Raw genomic sequence first — 26022 nt, forward strand, 5'->3', positions numbered from 1 at the left:
TGTTTATTGTCTGTTCTTGTGAATGCAGCTAATCTGGTGCTATGTGTGCAAGTAAGTTTTTTTTTCTTGCACCTGTGCATACACGTACTTGAGCATTTGACAGTAAACTCAACATTGACACATAGTTTCATGTTAATTTGTGTTAAATGGTTAGGAAGAATATAACAATGCAATTGATGCTGGCGTCTTGAGCTTGGTTGCATTCTATTCAACTGATTAAAGCTTTAATGTTCCATTATAATCAGAATCAGGTTTATCATCACCGACATGCGACTTGAAATTTGTTAACTTAGTAGCAGCAGTTCAATGCAATACATAATCTAGCAGAAAGAAAAAAAATAAATAAACAAATAAATCAATTACGTATATTGAATAGATTTTTAAAAACATGTAAAAACAGAAATGCTGTATATATTTTTTTAAAAGTGAGGTAGTGTCCAAAGACTCAATGTCCATTTAGGAATCAGATGACAGAGGGGAAGAAGCTGTTCCTGAATCACTGAGCGTGTGCCTTACTTAACCAGAGTAAGTTAGTTTCACCTTATTCAATTGCTAATTGTAAGTCTAATATTTGTAGTTATCAAAAAGCTAAAAACTCATGTAGTTTTCATCTTTCAGCCAGTCTGCATCCTGTTGTATTATAAAACAACAAACTGATGTGAAGAGGTTAGTATTATGCTTGGTTATAGTACAGATCTCCTTAGTTTGGTTCTAAGGCAAGGGTCAGTTTTATTCAATTCATTTTGGTCATGTTGGTGTTAAAAAGAAATACCTCAAGTATAATATTTTAACCTTTCTTTTATTGGAATTTCAGGGCACAAGTACCTGTACACTTTAGGAAAGATCTAGAGAAACATACGGGGAAGTTGAAATGAATTCAATATGGTCTCACTGTTGATCTGTACAAAGGCAATGCTGCATACTTACGATATTGTATTGCATGTTTAAAGGCTTTTTGTGATTGTAAGTGCTTCTTTAAACAACCTAGGAATGTTAACTCTGGTTGGTAAGAAAAGTGCAGGAAAATTGAAATGGAGCAGGTTCTTCGCTGTGTTCCTGCCAATTTACATGGCAGTCGACAACCTCCTCATGGTCTTATGGGTGGTGGAATGGTACTAGGGTAGCCTCATTAGTAAATGTAAATCAGGGTCGTGACATTCATGGGATTCCAATGACATTTTAACCCATTCCTCAGCATGGTGCTGCTAAAACTTGAAAACCATTGAGACTGCTGAAGTTAAAAGTAAATTCCTTAGTGGCACCATGAGGGACAGAAATGCTGCTGCCGTAGATACTTGTTTTTTTAACTTCAAAAATAGCATTTTACTCAGAACTTGCAAATATGTAATACATTCATATACTTTAATATATTGCCCTTCTCCATGCAAAGCATATCATTTCATTTACATTATGTCAGCATGACATCTTTCTTTTCCATTCCTGAGCAAACAAACTGAGGATTTTTTTTAATGAGTTCCTCGTTGAGCAGAAGCGGGTGGCCCTTTGTCTGGTCTTCTCCATAGTGCCTTTGTACCATTGTATACCGTTGGACCAGTCAGCAACATTCATTTGTGGCAGCTCAAAGTTCAAAGTAAATTTATTATCAAAGTACATGTATGTCACCATAACAACACTGGGTTTCATTACCCTGTGGGCACACTCAATAAATCTGTAGAATAATAAGCATAACAGAATCAGTGAAAGACACTGGAAGACCAGCAAGTTTTGGGCAGACTAGAAGATGTCTTACTGAGCTTGTAAACTAGCAGAAGTTAGTTTTAGTTTAGTTTAGGAAGGTTCGATCGTTAGGTTTTTCCTTCCTTCTCCCGTCTGCATGAGATGTGGGACATTTGAGAGACTTTGAACTTTTTACTGTGCTCATGGACTGTTCTTCATTAAGTTATGGTGTTGTTGCACTGTTGTAACTATATGTTACAATTATGTGGTTTGGTTAGTTTTTTCAGTCTTGGTCTGTCCTGTGTTTTGTGATATCACACCGGAGGAAATATTGTATCATTTCCTAATGCATGCATTACTAAATGACAATAAAAGAGGACTGCATGTCTTCATAATCTAATCTAATCTAGGTATTAATATTGAAGTTGTAAAATGGATTCAGCAGTGGCTGGATGGGAGACGCCAGAGAGTGGTGGTGGAAAACTGTTTGTCAGATTGGAAGCCGGTGACTAGTGGTGTGCCTCAGGGATCTATACTGGGTCCAATGTTATTTGTCATAGAAACATAGAAAATAGGTGCAGGAGTAGACCATTTGGCCCTTCGAGCCTGCACCGCCATTCAGTACGATCATGAATCATATACATTAATTATCTGGATGATGGGGTGGTAAATTGGATGAGTAAGTATGCAGATGATACTAAGATAGGTGGAGTTGTGGATAATGAAGTAGGTTTTCAAAGCTTGCAGAGAGATTTAGGCCAGTTAGAAGAGTGGGCTGAAAGATGGCAGATGGAGTTTAATGCTGATAAATGTGAGGTGCGACATTTTGGTAGGACTAATCAAAATAGGACATACATGGTAAATGGTAGAGCATTGAAGAATGTAGTAGAACAGAGGGATCTACGAACAATGGTGCATAGTTCCCTGAAGGTGGAATCTCGTGGATAGGGTGGTGAAGAAAGCTTTTGGTATGCTGGCCTTTATAATCAGAGCATTGAGTATAGGAGTTGGGATGTGATGTTGAAATTGCACAAGGCATTGGTGAAGCCAAATTTGGAGTATTGTGTACAGTTCTGGTCACTGAATTATAGGAAAGATGTCAACAATATAGAGTACAGATAAGGTTTACTAGAATGTTACCTGGGTTTCATCATCTAAGTTACACAGAAAGGTTGTAACAAGTGGGGTATTTATTCTTTAGAATGTAGAAGGTTGAGGGGAGACTTGATAGAGGTATTTAAAATTATGAGAGCGATAGATAGAGTTGATGTGGATAGGCTTTTTCCATTGAGAGTGGGGGAGATTCAAACAAGAGGACACGAGTTGGGAGTTAAAGGGCAAAAGTTTAGGGGTAACATGAGGGGGAACTTCTTTACTCAGAGAGTGGTGGCTGTGTGGAACGAGCTTCCAGCAGAAGTGGTTGAGGTCGTTTAAAGTTAAAGTGGACAGTTATATGGACAGGAAAGGAATGGAGGGTTATGGGCTGAGTGCAGGTCGGTGGGACTAGGTGAGAGTAAGAGTTCGGCACGGACTAGAAGGGCTGAGATGGCCTGTTTCCGTGCTGTAATTGTTACATGGTTAATCACAACTCCTATGAAGAAGCAAATAGAGATATATTTTGTGAGAGTCTGTGCTATCTTCGTAACTCAGTGCCACATTAGCAAGAAAGATCCTAGACCTATAAGAGAGTTAGTTGTTTTAAATCGAATGTGATTGTTATGTACAGTGGGAACCATAAGTGTATATACAGAGCTATCAAAAATAAGATGTATGGAACCGTATGGCAGTGCACTAATTCTATCCCTACAAATGTTTTTATTTTTGAGGCAAAGTCATAAGCACATTCTTAGTTGTCATATTTATAGCTTCCATTAATCATTGCGATAGAATCTGAAGATTTAAAAACATAAAATATTGAATCCTTTTAAAGCTATCGTCCATATTTGTCTTGTTCATAATGGGTGCAAAATATAATTAATATTTACTGTCTCATGGAAATTGCTGCAGTGTTTATATACTTAGAGTATATTAATCAGCACTATAAACATTTCAGCAAGTCAAGGTTTCATATTAATGTAAACTCTCTGAAAGCTTTTTGAGTAAACTATGATAGATTTATCTATTGACAGTATGACCTGCTTTATAATTGGTTGCTATAATGGTTCATATAAAGTGGATTTTGAATAGCACAAAATGAAACTGTTTGTTTTTCCTTAGTGTGTGATAAATCTGCCTTGGATATTTCCTGCCTAATTGCTCATTTGCTGTAAATTGTATGGAATAAGATAATGGCTATCAGAATGACTGAAGCATATTGACTGTTCAGTGATGTGAGCAACTAGGTACAAGTTTGGTCAGGTTTTTTTTACATTTCCTTCCTGACACTTGTGGAAAAAGGGTAGCTGAAAGAAAGAATGAATTTTAAATGAAAAGCATTTCCCCACACTATTACTTTAAAGTACCTTGTATTTTTTACCTAAAGAATTTTCTGTTTTCAAGTGGAAGGAGCCATTGTGGGGGTGCAAGTTTTATGGCAGTAGCATTTTATTTTCCAGAGCCTGAAAATAAGTTCTGTTATTTTCATTTTAGATTTCAATATGATACACTGGTCGTCATTCTTATTCCTTTTAATCAGATCCCAATAAAATCAAAAGAACCAAACAAGATCTGCCAAAAAAGGACAAAAGCTTAATGCAAACAAAAAGGTGATTAATCTGGGATCAAATTGCACTTGTTAAGTAGAACAGAGTACAACTAGAGCTGATCTTCAAAGGAAATGATTTATGTTAGAGAATATTTAATAGACTTAATGAACAATGCTGGAATGAATTTGTAATTGCAATCTTTTATTTGCAGATATGCTTCAGAAGAAACCTTCAATGGATGACTTTGTTGATGCTTTGGTGTCAGATCTGGATTTAAACTTTGAAACATTCTTTCTTGATTCTGAATAATTAAAAATGATACCTCCAGGATGTTTGAATTACATTTGTTATAGAATTTATACATGCACTTGTGTATATAATGTGATTTATAAAAACTAATTTCAATGTTATTAACATATTTTATATTAATTGCAACCTTATTTAATTTCAGTTTTCATTAAAATATGTGCTATTTTGAACACACTTCAAAAGTTTATTATGCTTAAATAGTTGTAAAAAAGTGTTTTACATCACCTAACTGTGGCTGTCTGTGGCCCAGTATATTTGCATGTTGGACAGCTTATTGTTGGACACCCATCTGTCACACCAGCTCCTCCTCTGTTGATATCCATCAATATCAGGAAAGGGAATGAAGAGTCAGATATGCATTTGGTGAAGATGAGAGTGGAGTAGAAATTGGCAGAAGAGATGATGACACCTGAAGAGCACCAGTATAGTCATTGATATCCAGGAAAGAAGAGCTTGCGAGATGTGGGTTGGTGTGGGGGTGGGGAGGGTGAGGACTGAAACAAGTAGAATTCCATGTATCCCACAAAAGGATGAGCATAACTTCGACCCACACAGATTCTCATCATTACACCTTTGACTTGAGTGAACTTGAAGGAGATGTTGTTCAGTATATATACAAGTTGTCAGGTGAATGAGCATGGTGGTGGAACATTCATTTTTCAATGATAGAGCAAAGTCCCCCTCAGATTATCTGGATGTGAGATGGAGTGTAGACATTTCAACATCCATGGCCAAGATGAGCTGGTTGGAAAGGATAAAAGGTTTTTCAGTTCAAAGTAAATATCAAAGTACATTAACGTCACCATATTCAACCCTGAGATTCATTTTCTGGAGGGCATACTCAATAAATCAATGGAATATTGACCATAATAGAGTCAATGAAAGATCGCAACTTGGGCATTCAACCAGTGTGCAAAAGACAACAAAGTATGCAACTGAGTGGGTGGGAGATAATACAAGGAGATGTGTGAGAGCTGATAATCAGCCTCTGGAGGCAGGTTTGAAGACATTGAGCAGATGGCTGCATGTTTAGAAACAGGCAGACTAGACTGAGAAAGGATGATGTCAAAATCAGGATAGACAATGCAATAGCAATAGTTAGCAGTGAATAGATTCGGAGACTAGGAGATAGTGGGTTAGACTGAGAATTCTGGTAATGGCATTAGGAATCCACATTTTGTGTGAAGATATCTGGCCAAAGAAGTGGGGATAGAGATGCAGGCCCTGGGGGAACCAGTGTATCATCAGTCTGGAAGTTTTGTTAAGATAGGGACATAGGAAGCTGAAATGCAAGTCTCCCCTTTTTGGGAGTCAAAGGGATAGGGAAAACAGCATTAGGTGGGGCTGCAGTTGTTGGGTGAAGAAATTGAAGGTGGGTGAGAGGGGTAAGTGGAGTTCAAAAGTTGTTAAAAGCTTGTATTCTCTGATTTCTGAGAGAAAGGAAAGAAACTCTTGTTGAAACATTGTATGCTTTTTATGTATAACACAGGAGACAGTGTTGTGCTGGCTCCCAGGGAGCAATCCCGTCTCTCCCATTCACCTCTTTGATAGCTTTTGCTATTATTCTACACTACGGATGTGCAAGGAAATGGGAACACACAGAGGTTTTGAAGAGAATATGTAAATACTGTGGTTCTGTAAAGTGGTCAGGAACATATACTATACAATATAGGGCATTAAGCATGGATTTCACATTGTGGTGTGATCAATAATTTGAGAAATGCTGGATAATTTTTCTAACAGGTGGATCCAAAATGTGAAGCGTAGTATTTCAGGAAGGGAAGGATTAGAGCCAGATACATCTGCTAAGGAAGGAGGTATGACTGTGGAACTGAGTTTTTGACCTATGTTTTCTAAAATAGGGAGAAAAATAGAAATGATTCAGGATGAATGGTAAAACAGACAAAGAGAAATCAGAGAGAGAAGCAAGTATTTCTTAAAGAGAATGTTCTGGGGTCAAAAAAAGCTTTGACCAGTGGCCAATCTGGACTTTGGAAGTTTTGAGAGGAGTGGACTTCAATCAGGTCCGCTGCCCGAGTACAAAAGGCAACAACGGGTCACTATGGTGAAAGAGAGCTTTGACAAGTGGCCAATTGGCGTTTGGGATTGATTAGCAAGAGCAAATTAAAGTAAGGCAGGGGCAAGAACAGTGGCCGTCATTGGAGTGGACAGAGTCAGAGTCAGCAGTAGAAAAGGAAAGCTCCAGGTTATGTTTTTTTTCCCTCCTTCCCTTCTTTTAAATCTGCTCAGCTAGGATAGTGGAGATGCAGGATAGTGAACTGTTCCTCTTGGGAGGTGGGAAGGCAGGGAGACCTCCAGTGTCCCTGAGGACTGCAACTGCAAGAAGTGCATCCAGTTGCAGCATCTAACAATCCGTGTTAATGAGTCAGAGCTTGAACTGGATGAAATCCAGATCATTCGGGAGTCTGAGGGCGTGATAGATAGGACATATAGAGAGGTAGTTACACCCAAGGTGCAGGACACAGGAGAGGGAACGGAAAAGGGTTAAGGAGTCAATGCAGAGAACCCCTGTGACCATCCCACTCAACAACTCTCGGGGGGTTGACCTAACAGAGGAAAGTTACAGTGGTAGGGTCTTTGCACTTAGTCAGCCTCTGTGACTCAGAAGGTAAGGTGTGGGAAGAGAGACATGCTGTAGTGATAGGGGATTCATTAGGGGAACGGACAGGAGGTTCTGTGCGCAAGAACAAGATTTCTGGATGGTATGTAGCCTCCTAGGTACAGAGTCTGGGGTATCTCGGATTGAGTCCTTAGCATTCTTAAGTGGGAAGGTGAAGAGCCAGAAGTCATTGTCCATGTAGGTACCAATGACATGTTAGGATGAACGATGAGGTTCTGCATAGAGTTCAGGGAGTTAGGTGCTGAGTTAAAGGGCAGGACTTACAGGGTTGTAAGGACAGGATTGCTACCCTACCACGTGCTGGTGAGGCTAGAACTAGGAAGATTATATAGTTTAATACATGGCTAAGGAGTTGGTGTAGGAGGGAGGGCGTTAGATTTTTGGATCATTGGGCTCTCTTCTGGGAAGATGGGACCTGCTCAGAAGGGATGGTTGCACCTGAACTGGAGGGGGACTCTATCTTAGCGAGAAGGTTTGTTAATGCTTCACGGTGGAGTTTAAACTAAAGTTGCAGGGGGATGGGAACCAGAATGCCTGAACAGATAGTGGAGAGGTTGTGGAAGCAGATGTGTTAAGACCTCAGACAAATTTAGGGATCAATAGGTTGAGCATGGTGTGACTAGTGTCCTGAGCTGCATATATTTCAATGCAAGAAGTAGCATAAGAAAGGCAGATAATAGTGCTGAAGATGAGGTAGCTAGTTTACAAACAGATGCAATGTGTAGTGAGGAGAGGCTGTTGATAAGGCAAATTTGCAGTCAACAGGGTAAGTAACAACATAAAAGGCGGACGAAATCGAAAAGTATGAATACAGAACTAACGGTGTTGTATTTGAATGTGTGCAGTATACGGAATAAGGTAGATGAACTTGCAGCATAGCTGCAGATTTGCAGGTATGATGCTGTAGGGATCACTGAATCATGGCTGAAAAAAGATCATAGCTGAGAGCTTAACGTCCAAGGATACACATTGTATCGAAAGGACAGGCAGGAAGGCAGAGGGAGTGGCATTGCTCTGTTGGTAACGAATGAAATGAAATCATTAGAAGTAGGTGACATGGGTTTGGAAGATGTTGAATCATTGTAGAGTGACCTGAGGAACTGCAAGGGTAAAAAATAGACCCTGATGGGAGTTGTATGCAAACCCCCAGATAGTAGTAAGGATATGGCCTACAAATTACAATAAGAGATTTAAAAAAAGCATGCCAAAGGGGCAGTGTTTCAATAGTCATGGGGGACTTCAATATGCAGGTAGATTGGGAAAATCAGGTTGGTGGTGGATTTCAGGTGGGAGAATTTCTAGAGTGCCCATGCGATGGCATTTTACTGCAGCTGGTGGTTGAGCCCACTAGATGATCAGTTATTCTGGATGGATGTTGTGCAATGAACCAGAATTGAATAAAGCTTAAGGTAAAAGAACCTTTAGGGGAAAGTAGTCATAATATGATCCAACTCACCCTGAAGTTTGAGAAGGAGAAGCTAAAGTCAGATGCATCAGTATTACAGTGAAGTAAAGGAAATTACAATGACATGAGTGAGGAATTAGCTAGAATTAATTGGAAAAGAACATTGGCAGGGTTGATGGCAGAGCAGCAATGGCTGGAATTTCTGGAAGCATCCCAAAGAGGAAGAAGTATTCTTAAGGAAAGATGGCACAACCATGGCTAACAAGAGAAGTCAAGGCCAACGAGATGGCATATAATAGAGCAAAAATTAGTGGGAAGTTAGAGGATTGAGAAGGTTTTAAAAACCAACAGAAGGCAAGTAAAAAGTCATTAAGAAGGTAAAGATGGAATATGAACGTAAACTGGCCAATAATATTAAAAGGGATATCAAAAGTTTCTTTAGATACATGAGTGTAAAAGAGAGGTGAGAGTAGATACTGGACCGCTGGGAGGAGAAACTACCAGAAGTTTGAGATGTTTCCGATGTTCATGTCATCAGGTTGAAGGCTACCCAAATGGAATACGCAGTATTGCTCCACCAACCAGAGTGTGGCATCACCATGGTTCAACCTCCAGTCTATACACATAAGACACCAACAAAAGAAAAGGCATGTACTTACTAATTTCTCCCTTCTATCTTGCAGTCACAACTTAATGTAGCAAAAGAGGTACTGTCAATATTCCACCAGGCAGAATCTTTAATTTGCAGTTACAGACTGATAAAAATGTCAGAAAGCAGACACATAACATGACTTTCCTGTCTCAAGCCATAGTACATCCAATTATATAGATACATGTCCAGACACACTGCGTTCATACCTTTCACATTTCCAGACATCCCACCCTGCAAAAACTCATTTCAGGGAGGAAGCACCATCAATTTGCGGGAGACTTCCGGGAGAGGTGGAATGTCTACAATAGAGTAGCTCCTTAGCAGCTACCCAGCTAGTTTAAATAACGTTAGCTATGCTAATGAACGAATGACACCTGTTATACTGACCTCAACGTGTCTTTTACAGTCTTAACCCACCACGGGCAATAGGAAAGTCATTGTTGCAAACAGTGCAGCGAACAACACTGTCATTATCTTGACCCCTATTAGGCAGGGGTACACTTTAGTGTAGTCTGGGGTGACGTACGTTTTATATTTTTTTGGAACACTGCCATGGCGCGCTGTCGCTCTCTCGCTTTCTGTCTCACGCTCTCTCGCTCACGCACTCTCACTTCCTCACGCACGCGCTCTCTCGTCACTCTCGCGCTCTTGCTTGCTCGCTCTCAAAAAATTGATTTCTGTGATATTGTGTATAATTTGCCGGCATCAGGGAGCCACTATTTATATGCGGGAGACTCCCGGAACTTCCGGGAGATGTAGGATGTCTGCATTTCTACAGTCATGTCAGAATTGTGCCTATTATTTTATTTTGCTTGTTATCATTCATATTAAAGGATATCACTTAGTACATACTTGCATTGAAATTCATTTATTACACATTTATATATTTCACAACATATCATTCGATTATCCAACTCATTCTGTACTATCTATGAGTTTTCTATCATCAGCAAACTTTAAATGGTTCTACCACCTCCCTAGGTCATGCTATATAAGTAGGAACAACTGCCTGATTCTAAAACTCTTGAGGTATATCACTGTTTATTTACTTCTGGTCTCCACTTCTATCCACTGGTATCTGTCACTAAGACAACTTTGCAACAATGCTGTTATGGCTTCTTACAATTCATGGGCTTTAAATTTATTAATGTTTCCACTCTGATATTTTATCAAGTCTTTTGAAAGCATATGGGGACAACATTCCTTCTCTAGCTTCTCTGTTATTTCATTGAGGAATTCAATTGTTAATTATATACTATTTGCCTTTAATAAATATGAGCTGTCATTCATTTATTATCCTGTACTTATCCAAATGTCAATATATATTGTCCCAGACGATTATCTCTACCCTTCCTCACCCATGTTACATCAAATATTCGGTGGCTGCTGTATTTATCACTACTTACCTAAAAATCATTTTGGAACTAATTGTACATGGGCATAACATGCTGGAGATTGAAATGATTCCGTACCATAAGCAGCCCAAAGATTGCTCAGTCAGTATCCATATTGAGGGTCTCACATTCAACTTTGTTGCCTTTCCAATGTTTTATGATATACAAAAATCCTACCTAAAATGAATGAAATTCTCAGAAGCAATTCTGGTAAAGATGGGCTGTAAAGATCGCATTTCTATGATTTTATACGAAATTAATAATTAGTTGTGTGTTTTGTTCATTAATAGGCTTGAGTGCAGTAAATACCTGGTTACTTTTTTCTTACTCACTCTTCATTTTTCATCTGTTAGCATATAGTTAGTACAGTCAGATTGGTTCCAGGCATTGATTGGGTTGTGTTCTGTGTGTGAGGTGTGAGAATTCTGGGGAACCTCCAGCCTCCTGGATGACCATATCTCCACCAGGTGCACCGAGCTGCAGCTCCTCAGAGAATGTGCTAAGGAACTGGAGCTGCAACTCAATGACCTTCGGCTCATACAGGAAACTGAGGAGATGATAGATGGAAACAATAGGGAGGTAGTTACCCCTAAGTTGCAGGCAGGTACCTGGGAGACTGTCAGGAGAGGGAAAGGAAATGGGCAGCCAATACAGAGTACCCCTGTGGCCATTCCTCTCAATAATAAGTGTACAATTTTGGATACTGTTGAGGGGAACAACCTACTGTTGGGGTGGGGGGGAGGGGGATGAAGGACTGCAGCAACCGGAACTCTGGCTCTGGCTGTGAACTCTGTCCGGAGCTGTGGCTCAGAAGGAAAGGGGGGAGAAAAGGACTGCAGTAGTGACAGGTGACTCCATAGTTCGAGGAGTAGACAAGAGATTCTGTGGACTATTTCTGTGCCAGGGTCAGAGATGCCTCAGATCGGTTCACGACATTCTAAGGGGGGAGGGCGAGCAGCCAGAAGTCTTGGTACATATTGGCACTAATGACATAGGGAGGAGGTTGTAAGAACATAGGAAATAGGAGCAGGAGTAGGCCATCTGGCTGGCCTGTCGAGCCTGGTCTGCCATTCAATAAGATCATGGCTGATCTGGCCATTTACTCATCTCCAGCTACCTACCTTTTCCCCATAATCCTTAATTCCCCTAAAGAGGGGAAAAAGGAAAATTCCCATAAAGAGGTCCTGAAGAGAGAATTTAGAGAGCTAGGTGGCAAACTGAAAAGAAGGACCTCCAGGTTAGTAATCTCTGGATTGCTGCTTTTGGCACATGACAGTGAGGGTAAGAACAGGATGATTTGGCAGATGGGTGCATGGCTGAGGAATTGGTGCAGGAGGCAGGGCTTCAGATTTATGGATCATTGGGATCTCCTCTGGGGAAGGTATGACCTGTACAAAGGGATGGGTTACACTTGAACCTGAGGGGGCATAATATCCTTGCGGGCAGGTTTGCTGGAAATGTTAGGGAGGGTTTAAACTAATTTGGCAGGGGTATGGAAACCAGAGCAATAGGGCTGAGGGTGGGCAGTTGATATACAGCTAGATGCAGTGTACAGTCAAACTATCAGGGAGATGATAGGGCAAAATTGCAGTTAGTGGGATGAGTTGTAGTGTAATATGGGAACAAAATCTAAAAGGGTGTTGAATACAGGACAAAAGATGAAGTGGTTCATTTTGGTAGGTCAAATTTGAAGACAGAATATAATATCAATGGTAAGACACTTGGCAGTGTGAAGGATCTGGGAGATCTTGGGGTCCGTGTCCATAGGACACTCAAGGCTGCTGCACAGTTTGAGTGTTATTAAGGTGTATGGTGTTGTGGCATTCATCAATTGTGGGATTGAGTTTAAGAGCCATTGAGGTAATATTACAGCTATATAAGGCCTTAGTTAGACCCCGCTTGGAGTACTGTGTTCAGTTCTGGTCACCCCATTACAGGAAGGATTTGGATACTATAGAAAGAGTGCAGAGGAAATTTACAAAGACGTTGCTTGGATTGCAAAGCATGCCTTCTGAGAATAGGTGGAAAGAACTTGGCCTTTTCTCCTTGGAGTGGCGGAGGATGAGAGGTGACCTGATAGAGGTGTATAAGATGATGACGGGCATTGATTGTGTTGATAGCCAGAGGCTTTTTCCAGGGCTGAAATGGCTAACATGAGGGGGCATCGTTTTAGGGTGCTTGGAAGTAGGTACAGAAAGGATGTCAGGGGCATGTTTTTCACACAGAGAGTGGTGGGTGTGTGGAATGCACTGCTGGCAATGGTGGTGGAGGCATATACAATAGGGTATTTTAAGAGACTCTTAGATAGGTACCTGGAGCTTAGAAAAATAGAGAACTATGCGGTAGGGAAATTCTAGGCAGTTTCTAGAGTAGGTTACATGATTGGCACAACATTGTGGGCTGAAGGGCCTGTAATGTGTTGAGGATTTATATGTTCTATTTGACTATGCATATACAGGATAAGGCAGATGATCTTGTAGCGCAACTAGAGATTGGTAGGTGTGATGTTGTGGGTGTCACTGAGTCATAGCTGAAAGAAGGGAGTTTAATATTCATGGATACACATTATATCGAAAGGGCAGGCAGGTAAGCCGAGGGAGTGATGTGGCTCTGTTGCTAAAAAGTGAAATCAAACCTTAGAAAGAGGTGATGTAAGGTCAGAAGGATTGTTGTGGGTAGAGTTAAGAAACTGCAAGGGTAAAAAGACCCTGAGAGGAGTTATATACAGACCTCTGAACAGTAGCCAGGATTTGGGCTACAAATTGCAACGGGAGATAGAAAAGGCAAGTAATAGGGCCAATGTTATGATAGTCATAAGGGATTTCAGTATGCAGGTAGACTGGGGAAATGTGATTGGTGCTGGAGCCCAAGAAAGAGAATTTTTACAATGCATATGAGACCACTTTTTAGAGCAGGTTGTGGTTGAGCCCACTAGGGGATAAACTATTTTGGATTGGGTGTTGTGTAATGAACCAGATTTGACAAGGGTAAAGGAACTGGAGATCTGGAAGAAATTTGGAAGGCGCAGGATAGGTACTGTACATTCCAAAGATGAGGAAGTGTTCTAAAGGCAGGATGACACAACTGTGGCTGACAAGGGAAGTCATAGGCTACATAAAAGCAAAAGAAAGGTAACATAATAGAGGAAAAATTAATGGGAAGTTCAAGGATTGGGGAGTTTTAAAAACCAACAGAAGGCAAATAAAAAAGCCATGAGGAGGGAAAAGATGAAATATGAAAGTAAGCTAGCCAATAATATCAAAGAGGATACCAAATTTTTTTTCATATATATAAAAAGTAAAAGAGTTGTGAGAATAGATATTGGGCCATTAGAAAATGACGTTGGAGAGGTGGTAATGGGGGACATGAAAATGGTGAGCAAAATGAATAAGTATTTTGCATCAGTCTTTGCTGTTGAAGACACTTGTAGTATGCCAGAAGTTCGAGAGTGTCAGGGGGCAGAAGCGAGTGTGGTTTCTATTTCTAGGGGGGGGGGTGCTTGGGAAGCTGAAAAGTCTGAAGGTAGATAAGTCACCTGGACCGGATGGACTACATCCCAGGTTCTGAAAGAGGTAGCTGAAGAGACTGTGGAGCTATTAGGATTGATCTTTCAAGAATTAATAGATTCTGGCATGGTTCCAGAGGACTGAAAAATTGTAAATGTCATTCCACTCTTCAAGAAGGGAGGGAGGATGAAGAAAAGAAATTATAGGCCAGTTAGCCTGAATTAAGTGGTTGGGAAAATGTTGGAGTTGATTGTTAAAGATGAGGTTTCAGGGTACTTGGAGGCACATGATTAAATTGACTGTAGTCAGCGTGGTTTCCTTTAGGGGAAATCTTGCCTGACAAATCTGTTGAAAATAACAAGTGGAACAGACAAAGGAGAGTCAGTGGATGTTGTGTACTTGGATTTTCAGAAGACCTTTGACAAGGTGGCAGCTTAGCAAATAGGAGCCCATGGTATTACCGGAAAGTAACTAGTGTGGATAGAGCATTAGCTAATTAGCAGGAGGCAGAGAGTGGGAATAAAGGGAGTCTTGTTTGACTGGCTGCAGTCATTGGTGAAGCTCCACAGAGGTTGGTGTTGAGACTGCTTCTTCTTACCCTGGATGATGGAATTGATGGCATTGTGGCCACGTTTGCGAACGATATGAAGATGGGTAAAGGGGCAGGTGGTGTTGAGGAAGCAATGTTGAAATTGTACTGGAATTAGCATATTAATGTTATGGAGGTGGAAGAGACTTTTGTCAACAAAGAAAGCTGGAGGTGTACAAAGCCATTGTGTAAGCCATCCAAACAGTGTAGAAACCACATTTCATTAAAATGGACAACTTACATATGAACTGTCTGAGGAAACTGTTGAGGACAAGAAGCCATTATAAGGCTTTGTCACTGGGGTTCTCAGATGAGTTGACAATTTTTGCCAATAAGGTCCCAGGTCACATCACCAGGACTTCAGACAAACAATTCCCACAAAATGTTCCATGACAGGCTGAAGTAGGAAAGCATTCTCAGGGAAGCCTGAAGAAATGCTTCAGAAACCACCATAAGTCACCCTTGAAGCATTTCAAAGTATATTTATGATCAAAGTATGTATGCAGCATACAACCCTGAGACTCATCTTCTCACAGACAGCCATGGAACAAAAAAAACATCAAACCCCCAATGCACAAAAAAAAACCAAATTGCATAAATGGCAAAAAAGGAACAAAAAGCGGAGAATATAAAACTTCAAAGCACAGAATCATTGAAACAGTCTAGGAATGTTCACACAAAATAATCTGCAGATGCTGGGGTCAAAGCAACACTCACAACACGCTGGAGGAACTCAGCAGGTCGGGCAGCATCAGTGGAAAAGATTGGTCGACGTTTCGGGCCGGAACCCTTTGTCAGGACTGTAGGGGGAAGGGGCAGAGGCTGGGGCAGTCCTGACGAAGGGTTCTGGCCCGAAACGTCGACCGAAAGCTAGTAAAAGTACTAGCTTTGTGAACTGCCCGTTGCTTTCGGTTGTGTTGTTCACTAGTGCCATCTTTTTCCAGTCTGACAGAGTATGGCAGTATCTCCCTCATAATCATTCCATCTGATGAATCTCCACCCATACAGAAGCTACCATTGGATAGTAGAACTGAGCTATTGAAGCAGAGCAGAGTTGTGGACAGTGTTCCGGTCATGAGAGTAGTATGTAGCTGTTAATCATCCAACTGAAGCAGGCATCTCCCGATGCAAGAATTGGCCTTGTCAGCCACTTGCATGCTCACAGGATCCAAACCAACCAGTTTCGTCATTGTTACTGTTGAGCTTAGAAAACAAACAACATAAAACAAATTCCACTTTAGTAAGTTAAAAACCATATATTAAAGGCCTTTCGTTCCGCCTCCCTCATGTCTCGGTGCCACACTTCTATCATGTGCACTTGCATTTCATAATGAAAAGGCTGTGTTTTATTCTCCACTAGTAAATCAAAAAGAACGCCAAAGGCTGGAATACACATTAAATATCTCAGGTTTCTTTAAATCATTTGTTAATTGCTAATGCAATTTTGCAGGCACTTAAGATAATTATAGGAACGGCCCTTATAGAAAACTTTTAATTTAGTAATAGACTAGCATCTTACTAAAGAGAGTAAAGTAAGCATTTCTTATTGAAGTGATAAAATATAGTAGACTTTTTCTTTTTATAGAGCTAGTTACAAAGATTGATCCCGCAAGGTCATGTGGAGGGGATATCAAAATTACTGAAGGTTATAAGGTTAGGAAGGAAAAGAGCATTGTGAGCATCTGCTAAATACTGACATGAAGGGGATGAGTAATAATGCAATCAATTATTTTGTGTTTAATAATTGTAATAAATTTAGAACAACTTGTAGAGATTTGTTTTCACTTTGACACAAAAGGGTCTTTTCTGTTGATCTGTGTCCAGCAAGTCAAATTAAATCCACTGTGATCTAATGTTGCAAAACAATAAAACATGAAAACTTCCAAGGCGGGGAGGGAGGATGTGAACACTTTTTGTAGGCACTGTACAACGGCAATGTAATTATATATGGCATGCTCTGTTTAGATCACCAACACAAATGGAAACTTTTCACCATCATGATTGATACAAGTGACAATAATATACCAATAAAAACAGAAACCGCTGGAGATGCTTTGGCTAGGCTACACCTATGGAGAGAAACAGAGTGAATGTTTCAAGTCAATGACCCTTCAACAGAAATAAAATTCTTGTTTCCCACTGAACCTTGTGTCTCTGGGAGAGGATCTTCACCAAACTTATTGCAAGCACAGTAACAGCAATAAAGAAAATAATGGCTGAATCAGCAGAATACCCAAATTAATTTTCAGAATTGGTCATTATGGCATCATCTATGAATATCATTTATATGGAACTTCAGAAGACATTTGATATAATCCTTTATCAGCTTAAAAAAATTATAACCAAGTTAGGAATTTGGCAGAGGAGTGGGAAATAGAAAATAAGATCAGTTTTAGTGTGATAGCTAGTATTTAGAAACAGTATACAAAATGAGGTTGAAAGCAATGTAAGTGGATTTGCCACTGACACAAAAAAGTAAGACATTGTAATCAGATTACATTGAGGAATAAAATAGCATTAATGTTAATGGCAAATCTGTGGCAAATGGTTTTGCCAAAAAATCAGACAAAGGCAGATATACGTGGAGGATTAGATCAGCTATGATCACCTTAAGCATTAAAAGAGGCTCAAAGTGTTAAATGGCCAACTCCTGCTTCTAAATTTGTGTGGTTTCAACCAAATTAATTTTGCTCTCTTTCTGTTGCATCAGCCTCACTTGCAAATTCAAAAGCTGTCAAATAGATTACATGGTGTAGGGACAAGTTCAAATATTAAAGAGTGCCTCACATTTTATAAAGGCAATATTAAAACTGAATCACAAATATGTTAATCACCCCATCTAATTGTATTTCTTTATATAAAAGGAGTGAGTTCAGTTAGCGTTCAAGATGAAAGATATTGACAGAGTAAGCATCCCTTCACTGCTAATACCCAAACTTAAAGACTTAAGTTCTGATCGATGTTTAAAACCAAATTTGATGACTTCATATTTGAACTCTTTTTGCCATAGTTTTGCCAATGAACTTGATCCATTTGCATTTCTGCAATTTTCTTTGTCAATTTTACTGTTTATAATATTCCTGATTTTATGACAATGGCAAACTCGAATGCATGGTTCTCTAACCCATCATAATTAAGTGCATGGAAAAGGTCCTGGCTGAACACAAATCCTTTGCAGAGAGTGAATCGCAGAATCTCTCTACTTGAGTGGAGACCAGAGGGAATGCAGATGCTGGAATTTAGAGCAACGAACAATCTGCTGGAGGCTGAGCAGCATCTATGGTGGTGGGGAATGCCAGTGTTTCAGGTCTTCTTGAGCCTTTGGTGATTTGCTTGACCACCTCAGAGAGTGGTTACTAGTTGACCATATTGAACCACATGTAGGTCAGATGAAGGTGATAGATTTACTCATTATAAGACATAGGAACAGAATTATGCCATTCAGCCCATCAAGTCCTCTCTGCCATTCCATAATGGCTTATTTATTATTGCTGTCAACCCCATTTTCCTGCCTTCTCTCTGTAACCTTCGACGCCTTTACTAATATCAATGCTTCAGATTCACTTTAATCTGTATACTTAAATAAAATTTAAGTTTGTTGACACATTTTAAATCAATGTTTCAGATTCACTTTAATCTGTACACTTTTTTAAACGTATTTATTGTCAAAGATTAATTATCCATTCGATGCTGTGTCATGACTGTTTCATCTAACGAGAGATGTGGTTCTGTTTCAGTATATCTCAGAAGTGCCCAGTATCAAGTTGCTTCAGATTAGAAACTGGTACGAAATTGGGGACAGGAAGCTTGATTGACTTCTGTATCAGGGACATCAGAGCAGACAAAGATGATTTTTTTTTGTTACATTGTTGAAAACATGTTTCCAGCCATCTCAGACATATTAGACAGCATCTCATTAAAGGATAATGCTAAAGGCAGTGATTTTCTTTTTTACTACTTCAGGCAGCAGTTGAAGAACTGGGCCTGTGTTTATTGGCTGAACAATAGAGTGGCTCGGTCATTTTGAGAGATGGATGAGCTATGGACCATAAGGAGGTAATTTATTATCTAAAGCCTGTGGCTTGGAATTGCCTGGTAACTTGAAACACCTCTACGTCATATTTTGATTAAATGAATCGATTTATTATTTTAGTTAGCAAGGAGTCTCATAAGAACGTGATTCACCATCTACATTCTATCCTGACCTCCTGTGCCATTACGCTGTTTGTATATTCTCCCCGTGACTGCATGTTACCACCAGTTTCCTCTCACACCCCAAAACTGTGTTGAACATTAGAGTCAGTGGCCAGTGTAAAATACCCCTTGTGTGGTTGGCTGGCAGGGAAGCTGGAAAAAGTTGATGGTAAGTTATAAGTAATTTGGGGAAGAGAAGGGCTGAGGAGAATGCTCTTAGAGCTGGTACTAACTGTATGGGCCAAATGGTGTCCTCCAATAAATCTGTGTAATGTAAATAAATTACTTGTAGGTTCAGTGCCTGAATCTCTTTCTGCGATGACTGCCAACTGGTGCCACTGCTTGGATCTACTGCCCATGTTTCCCTCATGGTTTGGCTATACTCTGGAGGTCTACCTCACTGACCTGATACCAATGGTATGGTCTGGATGCAAACAAGCCAGTGGTGTAGTGGTGTCATGAAGCGACCCAAAACTCCCCTGGCATAAATAACCCATCTGTGAGTTTTCCAAATTGTAAAAGTTGTATGATTTCCAATAGTTTTTACAATATCTTCAACATTCAGGATATTTTAAAACATTAACCTTCAAGAAAATGATTTTAAAATGTAAAATTCATTTGAGTTTTGGCGGAAGAGGTTTATTAAAACACTTGAAGTGAAAACTAGAAACTGAAGTGAAATAAATTTTGAAAAGTAATTCACAGTTATTTAATTAGCATTGAAATAATGTGGTCTTTGATCCTGTGATTTTTTAAATTTGCACAACATCTGAGAGGCTGGTTGCCTGCATAAGGCTGCAAGATCAGAAGACAGAGGAGTCAGATCAGGCCATTTGGCCCTTTGAGTCAGCTATGCTATTCCATTACGGCTGCTTTATTATCGCTCGCAATCCTATTCTCCCGCCTTCTCCCCATAAACTTTGACACCATGACTATCCAAGACCTATCAACCTCTACTTTAAATATACTCAATGACTTAGCTTCCACAGCCATTTGTGGCAATGAATTTCACAGCTTCACTAACCTCTGGCTAAAGAAGTTCCTTCTCACCTCTGTTCTAAATAGACATCCTTCTATTCTGAGGCTGTGCCCTCTGGTTCTAGACTCACCCACAACAGGAAACATCCTCACTATATTCACTCTGTCGAGGCCTTTCAATATTCGATAGGTTTCGATGAGATCCCGCCCTCATTCTTCTAAACTCCAGTGAATACAGGCCCAGAGCCATCAAACGCTCCTCACAGGTTAATCCATTTCTTCCCAGACGCCTTCTCGTGAAACTCCTCTGGACTCTCTCCAATGCCAGCACAGCTCTTCTTGGATAAAGAGCCCAAAGCTGCCAAGATACTCCAGGTGTGGTCTGACCAATGCCTTATTTCCAGAGACCCAATCAGTGGCAGGAGCAGGCCACAGCAATGAGGTTTCTCGCAGGTCGGCAACGCTTGTTTAAAAGGAGAGCTTCGTGGGTGTTCAGGCTTATTCCAACGGTCCAGCCAGTGACAGGAGCAGGTCACACTGATGAGGTTTCTCGTAGGTCAGTGGTGCTTGTTTAAAAATGCAGAAGGGACAAGCGGGGCGGCCATAGTTGGGAGTGGGTCAGTGGTGAGAGTAGGAGTGTCAGGCTTTGGCTTGAAAGAGATGTTTGCACTGGGTAAGTTTCTGTTATGGTTCCCTTTTTTTCTCTCTTGCAGTAGTAGTAAATGGCCATTGTGTGTTCTTCTTGCCAGATGTTGGAGTCCTGGGAGACAGTCTCTGAGGGAACTACATCTGCATGAAGTGCATCGGGCTGAAGCTCTTTGAAGACCGTGTTAGGGACTTGGAGCAGCAGCTGGATGATCTTTAGCTTGTACAGGAGAGTGAAGAGATAATTGATCAGAGTTGCAGGGAAGTAGTCAACCTGAAGTTGCAGGAGGCGAGTAGCTGGGTGACTGTCAGGAGAAATGGAAATGTTAATAGGCAGTTAGCACAGAGCACCCCTGCTGTCATTACCCTCAATAATAAGTATATCGTTTTGGACACTGTTGTGGGGGAATGACCTCGCAGGGGAATGCCACAGAGACCAGGGTACTGGCACTGAACATGGGTCCATGATGCAGAAGGGAAAGAGGGAGAAGAGGAAAGTGGTAGTGATAGGGGACTCAATTGTCAGAGGAACAGACAGGAGATTCTGTGGACGTGAATAGGACACCCAAATGGTATGATGCCTCCTAGATTCAGGGACATCTCGGATCACATCCACAATATTTTGGAGAGGGAGGAAGAGCAGCCAGATGTCTCGGTACGTATTGGAACCAATGACATAGAAAGGAAAAGCAAAGAGATCCTGAAAAGAGAATTTAGAGAGCTAGGCAGAAAACTGAGAAGCAGGATCTCCAGGGTAATAATTTCTGGATTGCTGCCTGTGCCACATGGCAGTGAGGGTAGAAATAGGATGATCTGGCAGACTGATGTGTGGCTGAGAAGTCAGTGCATGGGGAAGGGCTTCAGATTCTTGGATCTTTGGGATCTCTTCTGGGGGAGATATGACATGTTAAAAAATGATGGGTTGCCCCTGAACCTGAGGCAGACCAATATCTCGTGGGCAGGTTTGTTAGAGCTGTTGGGGAGGGTTAAAACTAATTTGGCAGGGGGATGGAACTGGAGTGAAGGAACTCAGGACAGGATGGATGGTAAAAAAGCAAAGATAGCGTGCAGTCAGACTGTCAGGAAGGGCAGGCAGATAATGGGACAAAATTGCAGTCAGCAGGGTGAGTATCAATGCATTTGGGATGTAGAATCAAAAGGGTAGCAAATACCTGTGGTAACAAATTCCACAAATTCACCACCCTCTGGCTAAAGAAATTTCTCCGCATCTCTGTTTTAAATGGATGCCCCTCTATCCTGAGGTTGTCCCCTCTTGTTCTAGACTCTTCCACCACGAGAAGCATCCTTTCCACATCAACTCTGTCTAGGCCTTTCAACATTTGAAAGTTTTCAATCACGTCCCCCCTCATCCTTCAAACAATACCAAAGTGGATAGCAAACGCTTTTTCAATTACGTAAACAATAAGACAGATGAGAATGGATACAGGACTGCTAGAAAATGAGGCTGGAGAAATAATAACGGGGGACAAGGAGATGGCAGATGAACTAAATGAGTATTTTGCATCAGTCCTCACTTTGGAAGACATTAGCAGTGTGCCAGATATTGAAGGGTGTGAGGGAAGAGAAGTGAATGCAGTTACTATTGCAAGGGAAAACATGCTCAAAAAAATGAAAGACCTAACTGTAATTAAGTCACTCAGCCCAGGTGAACTGCACCCTAGGATTCTGAAAATGGTAGCAGTAGAGATTGTGGAGGCATTAGTAATGATCTTTCACAAGATCATTGCCATTCTGTCATTATCTGTGCTAGTGTCCTCTTCCAATCAGCTATGGCCAGCTCCTCTCACAAGCCTCTTTAAGTCTCTTTACTCCACTGTAGTACCGATACATCTGACTTTATCTTCTCCCTTTCAAACTGCAGGGCGAATTCTATCATATTATTATCACTGTGTCCTAAGGGTTCCTTTACCTTAAGGTCACTAATTAAATCTGGTTCATTACAAAGCACACTGTCCAGAATTGCCTTTCCCTTGATGTGCTCAACAACATCCTGCTCTAAAAAGCAATCTTGTAGGCATTCTACAACTTCCCTCTCTTGAGATCCAGCATCAACTTGATTTTCCTAATCTACTTGCATATTTAAAAATTCTCTATGACTATTGTAACACTACCATAAGTACAAGCTTTTTCTATTTCCCATTGAAATTTGTATCTCACACCTGGCTACTGTTCTGTGGCCTGTATATAACTCCCATCAGGGTCTTTTTACCCTTGCTGTTTCTTAACTCTACCCACAAGGATTCTACATCTTCCAATCCTATGTTATCTCTTTCTAAGGATTTAATTTAATTTTTTAGCCACAGAGCTATCAACCCCCTCTGTTTATCTGCTTGCTCTTTTGATACAAGGTGTATCTTTGGATGTTAAGGTCCCAACTATGATCTTCTTTCAGCCATGATTCAGTGATGCTTACAATCATCTCTGCCAATCTCCAACTGCACTGCAAGATCATCTACCTTATTCCGTATACTGCATGGATTCAAATACAACACCTTCAGTCCTGTATTTATCACGATTTTTAATTTTTTCCCACTTGTTACACTGCCTTATCCCAGTGACTACAGTTTTGCCCTGTCATCCGCCTGCCATTCCTTCCAGTCTCACGACTTGTATACCAACTACCCCGTCCACAACCCTATCACTCCACTTCCCATCCACCAGCCAACTTAGTTTAAACACTCCCCCAAGTTTGCATGTGCCAGTTCATGCAGAGTGCAAGGCAGATCCCAGAGCTCTTCACTGAGTGCAGATAATGAATTGACAATGAGTCTAGGGGAAGATGGGAAGAACAAAAGCACACGAGGAGGGTCTGTCATAACAAATGAAAACAGGAAGGAAAATCCCAGTGCAGTTATGCTAAGGAGTGAATAACTATAGATTGTGGGAAGTGTGATAGGAGAGGAAGGTTTTTAAAGGAATTGTGTGTCCATAAGGTCAAAAGAGATTGTATGACACAGAATTGGGGGCAACAACATAAAGAGACTTATTAGCAAAACTGAGTTGCTTGGGGGGTCTGAAGTGATAGGCCGATGTAGAACTGAACTATAACAGATTTCAGGCAGGGTAAGGTTTTTACTTACAATGTCAAAGGAGGAGTAAAGGGTGTGGTTATACAGAGAATTTTTTCACTACATTTGATGATGTAAGTGAAGACTAATTAAATTTATATTTCACCAACAAAACATAATTGCATGGGGTTTATTGTATAACCAACAATATTTCTTTCTTGAAACATTGAAAGAAATTGGGGAATAGAAAGATAACTAAATAAATGGCTGGAAATGGAAAAACCTGGACTGCAGGTGCCAGAAAGCTGCTGCTGATGCTCATACAGCAGCTAATAATGGTTGGATCGCATGTCCCTGAAACAAAGAGCACATTATGGTGTTTTGCCCATGGACTATGTGCCATATACAGTTCTGATTCTCTTGCCATGAGAAGTCGCATGTACCTAGTCATGAAATATAAAGGCCCTTTGTTTTGTCTCTGACTGAAGTGGCCTATGAATTGGAATGTGCTGCAGGTAGTAATCTACACTTCTGTCATTGTAGTCCTAGCTGAGCATTAACTCACTGGTAGGTTTTTGTTTCTTGGAGGCAGATCATAGGCGTAATTTGCATCTATGCACTCTGAAAAAGCCCACAACAAAGTAACAGATCTTCATATCACAGACCATGCTAAGAGCACTTTCATCTGCCTGATGATTGGGGTCAGTCTACTTTTGATAGCTGAGGGTTTATATTTTTATTTGAAAGGTTCTCTCTGCTTGAGTGGGTATTGTAATATTATCCAGCTACTGGCAGGATTCCTATTGGAATTTTGAACTCTGGGGTTATGGAATGTATTTTCATTCTTGTTGCTTTTGATTAGGATTAGACATGCAGGCTGAAAAAAAACATTACTACCCACTTGGCGTTTGATTCCCGTACATGTTTCTTTGTTCTATTTTCCAGAATATGTTAACAAAAATGCCATGGCTTTTTTAAAAATGTTTACATTTTCAATTAGTTTTCCCACTTTCTGTTGAAGCGATGTAAAATAATTCAACAATCTGATTCATTGCACTTCATTTGTAACTTTCTCTGTAGCTGTTTAACAGAGAGGAACTTCTGACAGAGAGCTGTTACTTACAGCAGCCTGGTTAAAGCTAAACGCAAAGAACTATTTTTCCTTCAGGAAAATTTCAGTTTGATCACTCAACAAGGCAACAAAATGGGCATGAACCAAATAGTTTCACAGATACTCTTTTGTTGATTAATCATCGCTGAGCCCGAATTCAACACTCATGAATAATAGAAATGACACTTAAAGCCCTGTTGGTAACAGTGTTTACTTAAAATAAATTATTTTGTAGTAAAATTACTTTTCTGTCAAGCACATGAAGAATGTTGAAAGAAAAGCTCACATTTCTATAGTAATGTTCCTGGCCTTGGGTTGTCTCAATGCAGCTTCCAACATTTGTAAGTAGTTCATGTTGTAATATAGTAAACACAGCAATCCATTTGGTGAGCTCCAAAAACATCAATAAGATCATACCTTATAAGAAATCATACTGGTATCATTGTGCTAATTAAACTGTACATGAGCAATGGTTCCATTTATCATTCTGTTCCAATACAGACCAATTCTAAATCCTGGCACTGGACCATTTGTAGTGGGACAACAAGAGTGCCACAGCAGGAAAGAATCTGAATGTCACTATAATACATGTGCATCCGTGAAGGGGCAGTACAGGAGGAGGCCATCTCCATTTCACCCCCTCCACAATTTCTTTATTTTATTGTGAAGGAGAGGGGTCACTAGTCTTGTGCACAAAATATCCTTTACAGCCTTCAATATTATCAGACTTCTGTTTTAATTCTCACCTCAGTGTTTTGAATAATTTTCTCATTGTAGCTTTTTTGAATGATCAGTAAACCTAGGCTCCATTTGCCCTCCAGATGAATCCAAAAGATCCCCTGAACAGGGTAATCCTGCTGCCCCAACTTGCAGTTATCCTTTCACTCTGTGTCAGTAACAGGAGAAAACCTGCAGATGCTGGAGATCTGAGCAACGCACACAAAGTGCTGGAGGAACTCAGCAGGCCAGGCAGTGTCGATGGAAAAAAGTACATTCGATGTTTCGGGCCGAGACCCTTCAGCAGGACTGGAGGAAAAAATGCTGAGGAGTAGATTTGAAAGGTGAGGGGAGGTGAGAGAGAAACACCAGGTGAAAGGTGAAACCTGAAGAGGGAGGGGTGAAGTAAAGAGCTTGGAAATTGATTGGTGAAAGAAACAGAAGACCATGGAAGAAAGAAAAGGGGGAAGAGCACCAGAGGGAGGAGATGGGCGGGCAAGGAGATAAGGTGAGAGATGGAAAAGGGGATG

At 40.5% G+C, this 26022-nt stretch overlaps 1 protein-coding gene across 3 annotated transcripts in view; it reads left to right on the forward strand.

The window, feature by feature from the left end:
- LOC140200154 (mitochondrial intermediate peptidase-like) overlaps positions 1–5095 on the forward strand; it is a 99051-nt gene extending 93956 nt beyond the window's left edge. The window contains exon 19 of one of the 3 annotated variants that reach the window (XM_072263034.1): positions 4534–5095. In XM_072263034.1, the coding sequence (XP_072119135.1) occupies positions 4534–4631 (98 nt within the window). In that variant the 3' untranslated portion in view covers positions 4632–5095. The remainder of the gene's footprint in view (positions 1–4533) is intronic. The other 2 variants (XM_072263036.1, XM_072263037.1) reach the window with 2 other exon arrangements.
- The last annotated feature ends 20927 nt before the right edge of the window (positions 5096–26022 follow it).

The sequence above is a fragment of the Mobula birostris genome, chromosome 7, assembly GCF_030028105.1.
Source record: "Mobula birostris isolate sMobBir1 chromosome 7, sMobBir1.hap1, whole genome shotgun sequence".
NCBI classification, from domain to species: Eukaryota; Metazoa; Chordata; class Chondrichthyes; order Myliobatiformes; family Myliobatidae; genus Mobula; species Mobula birostris.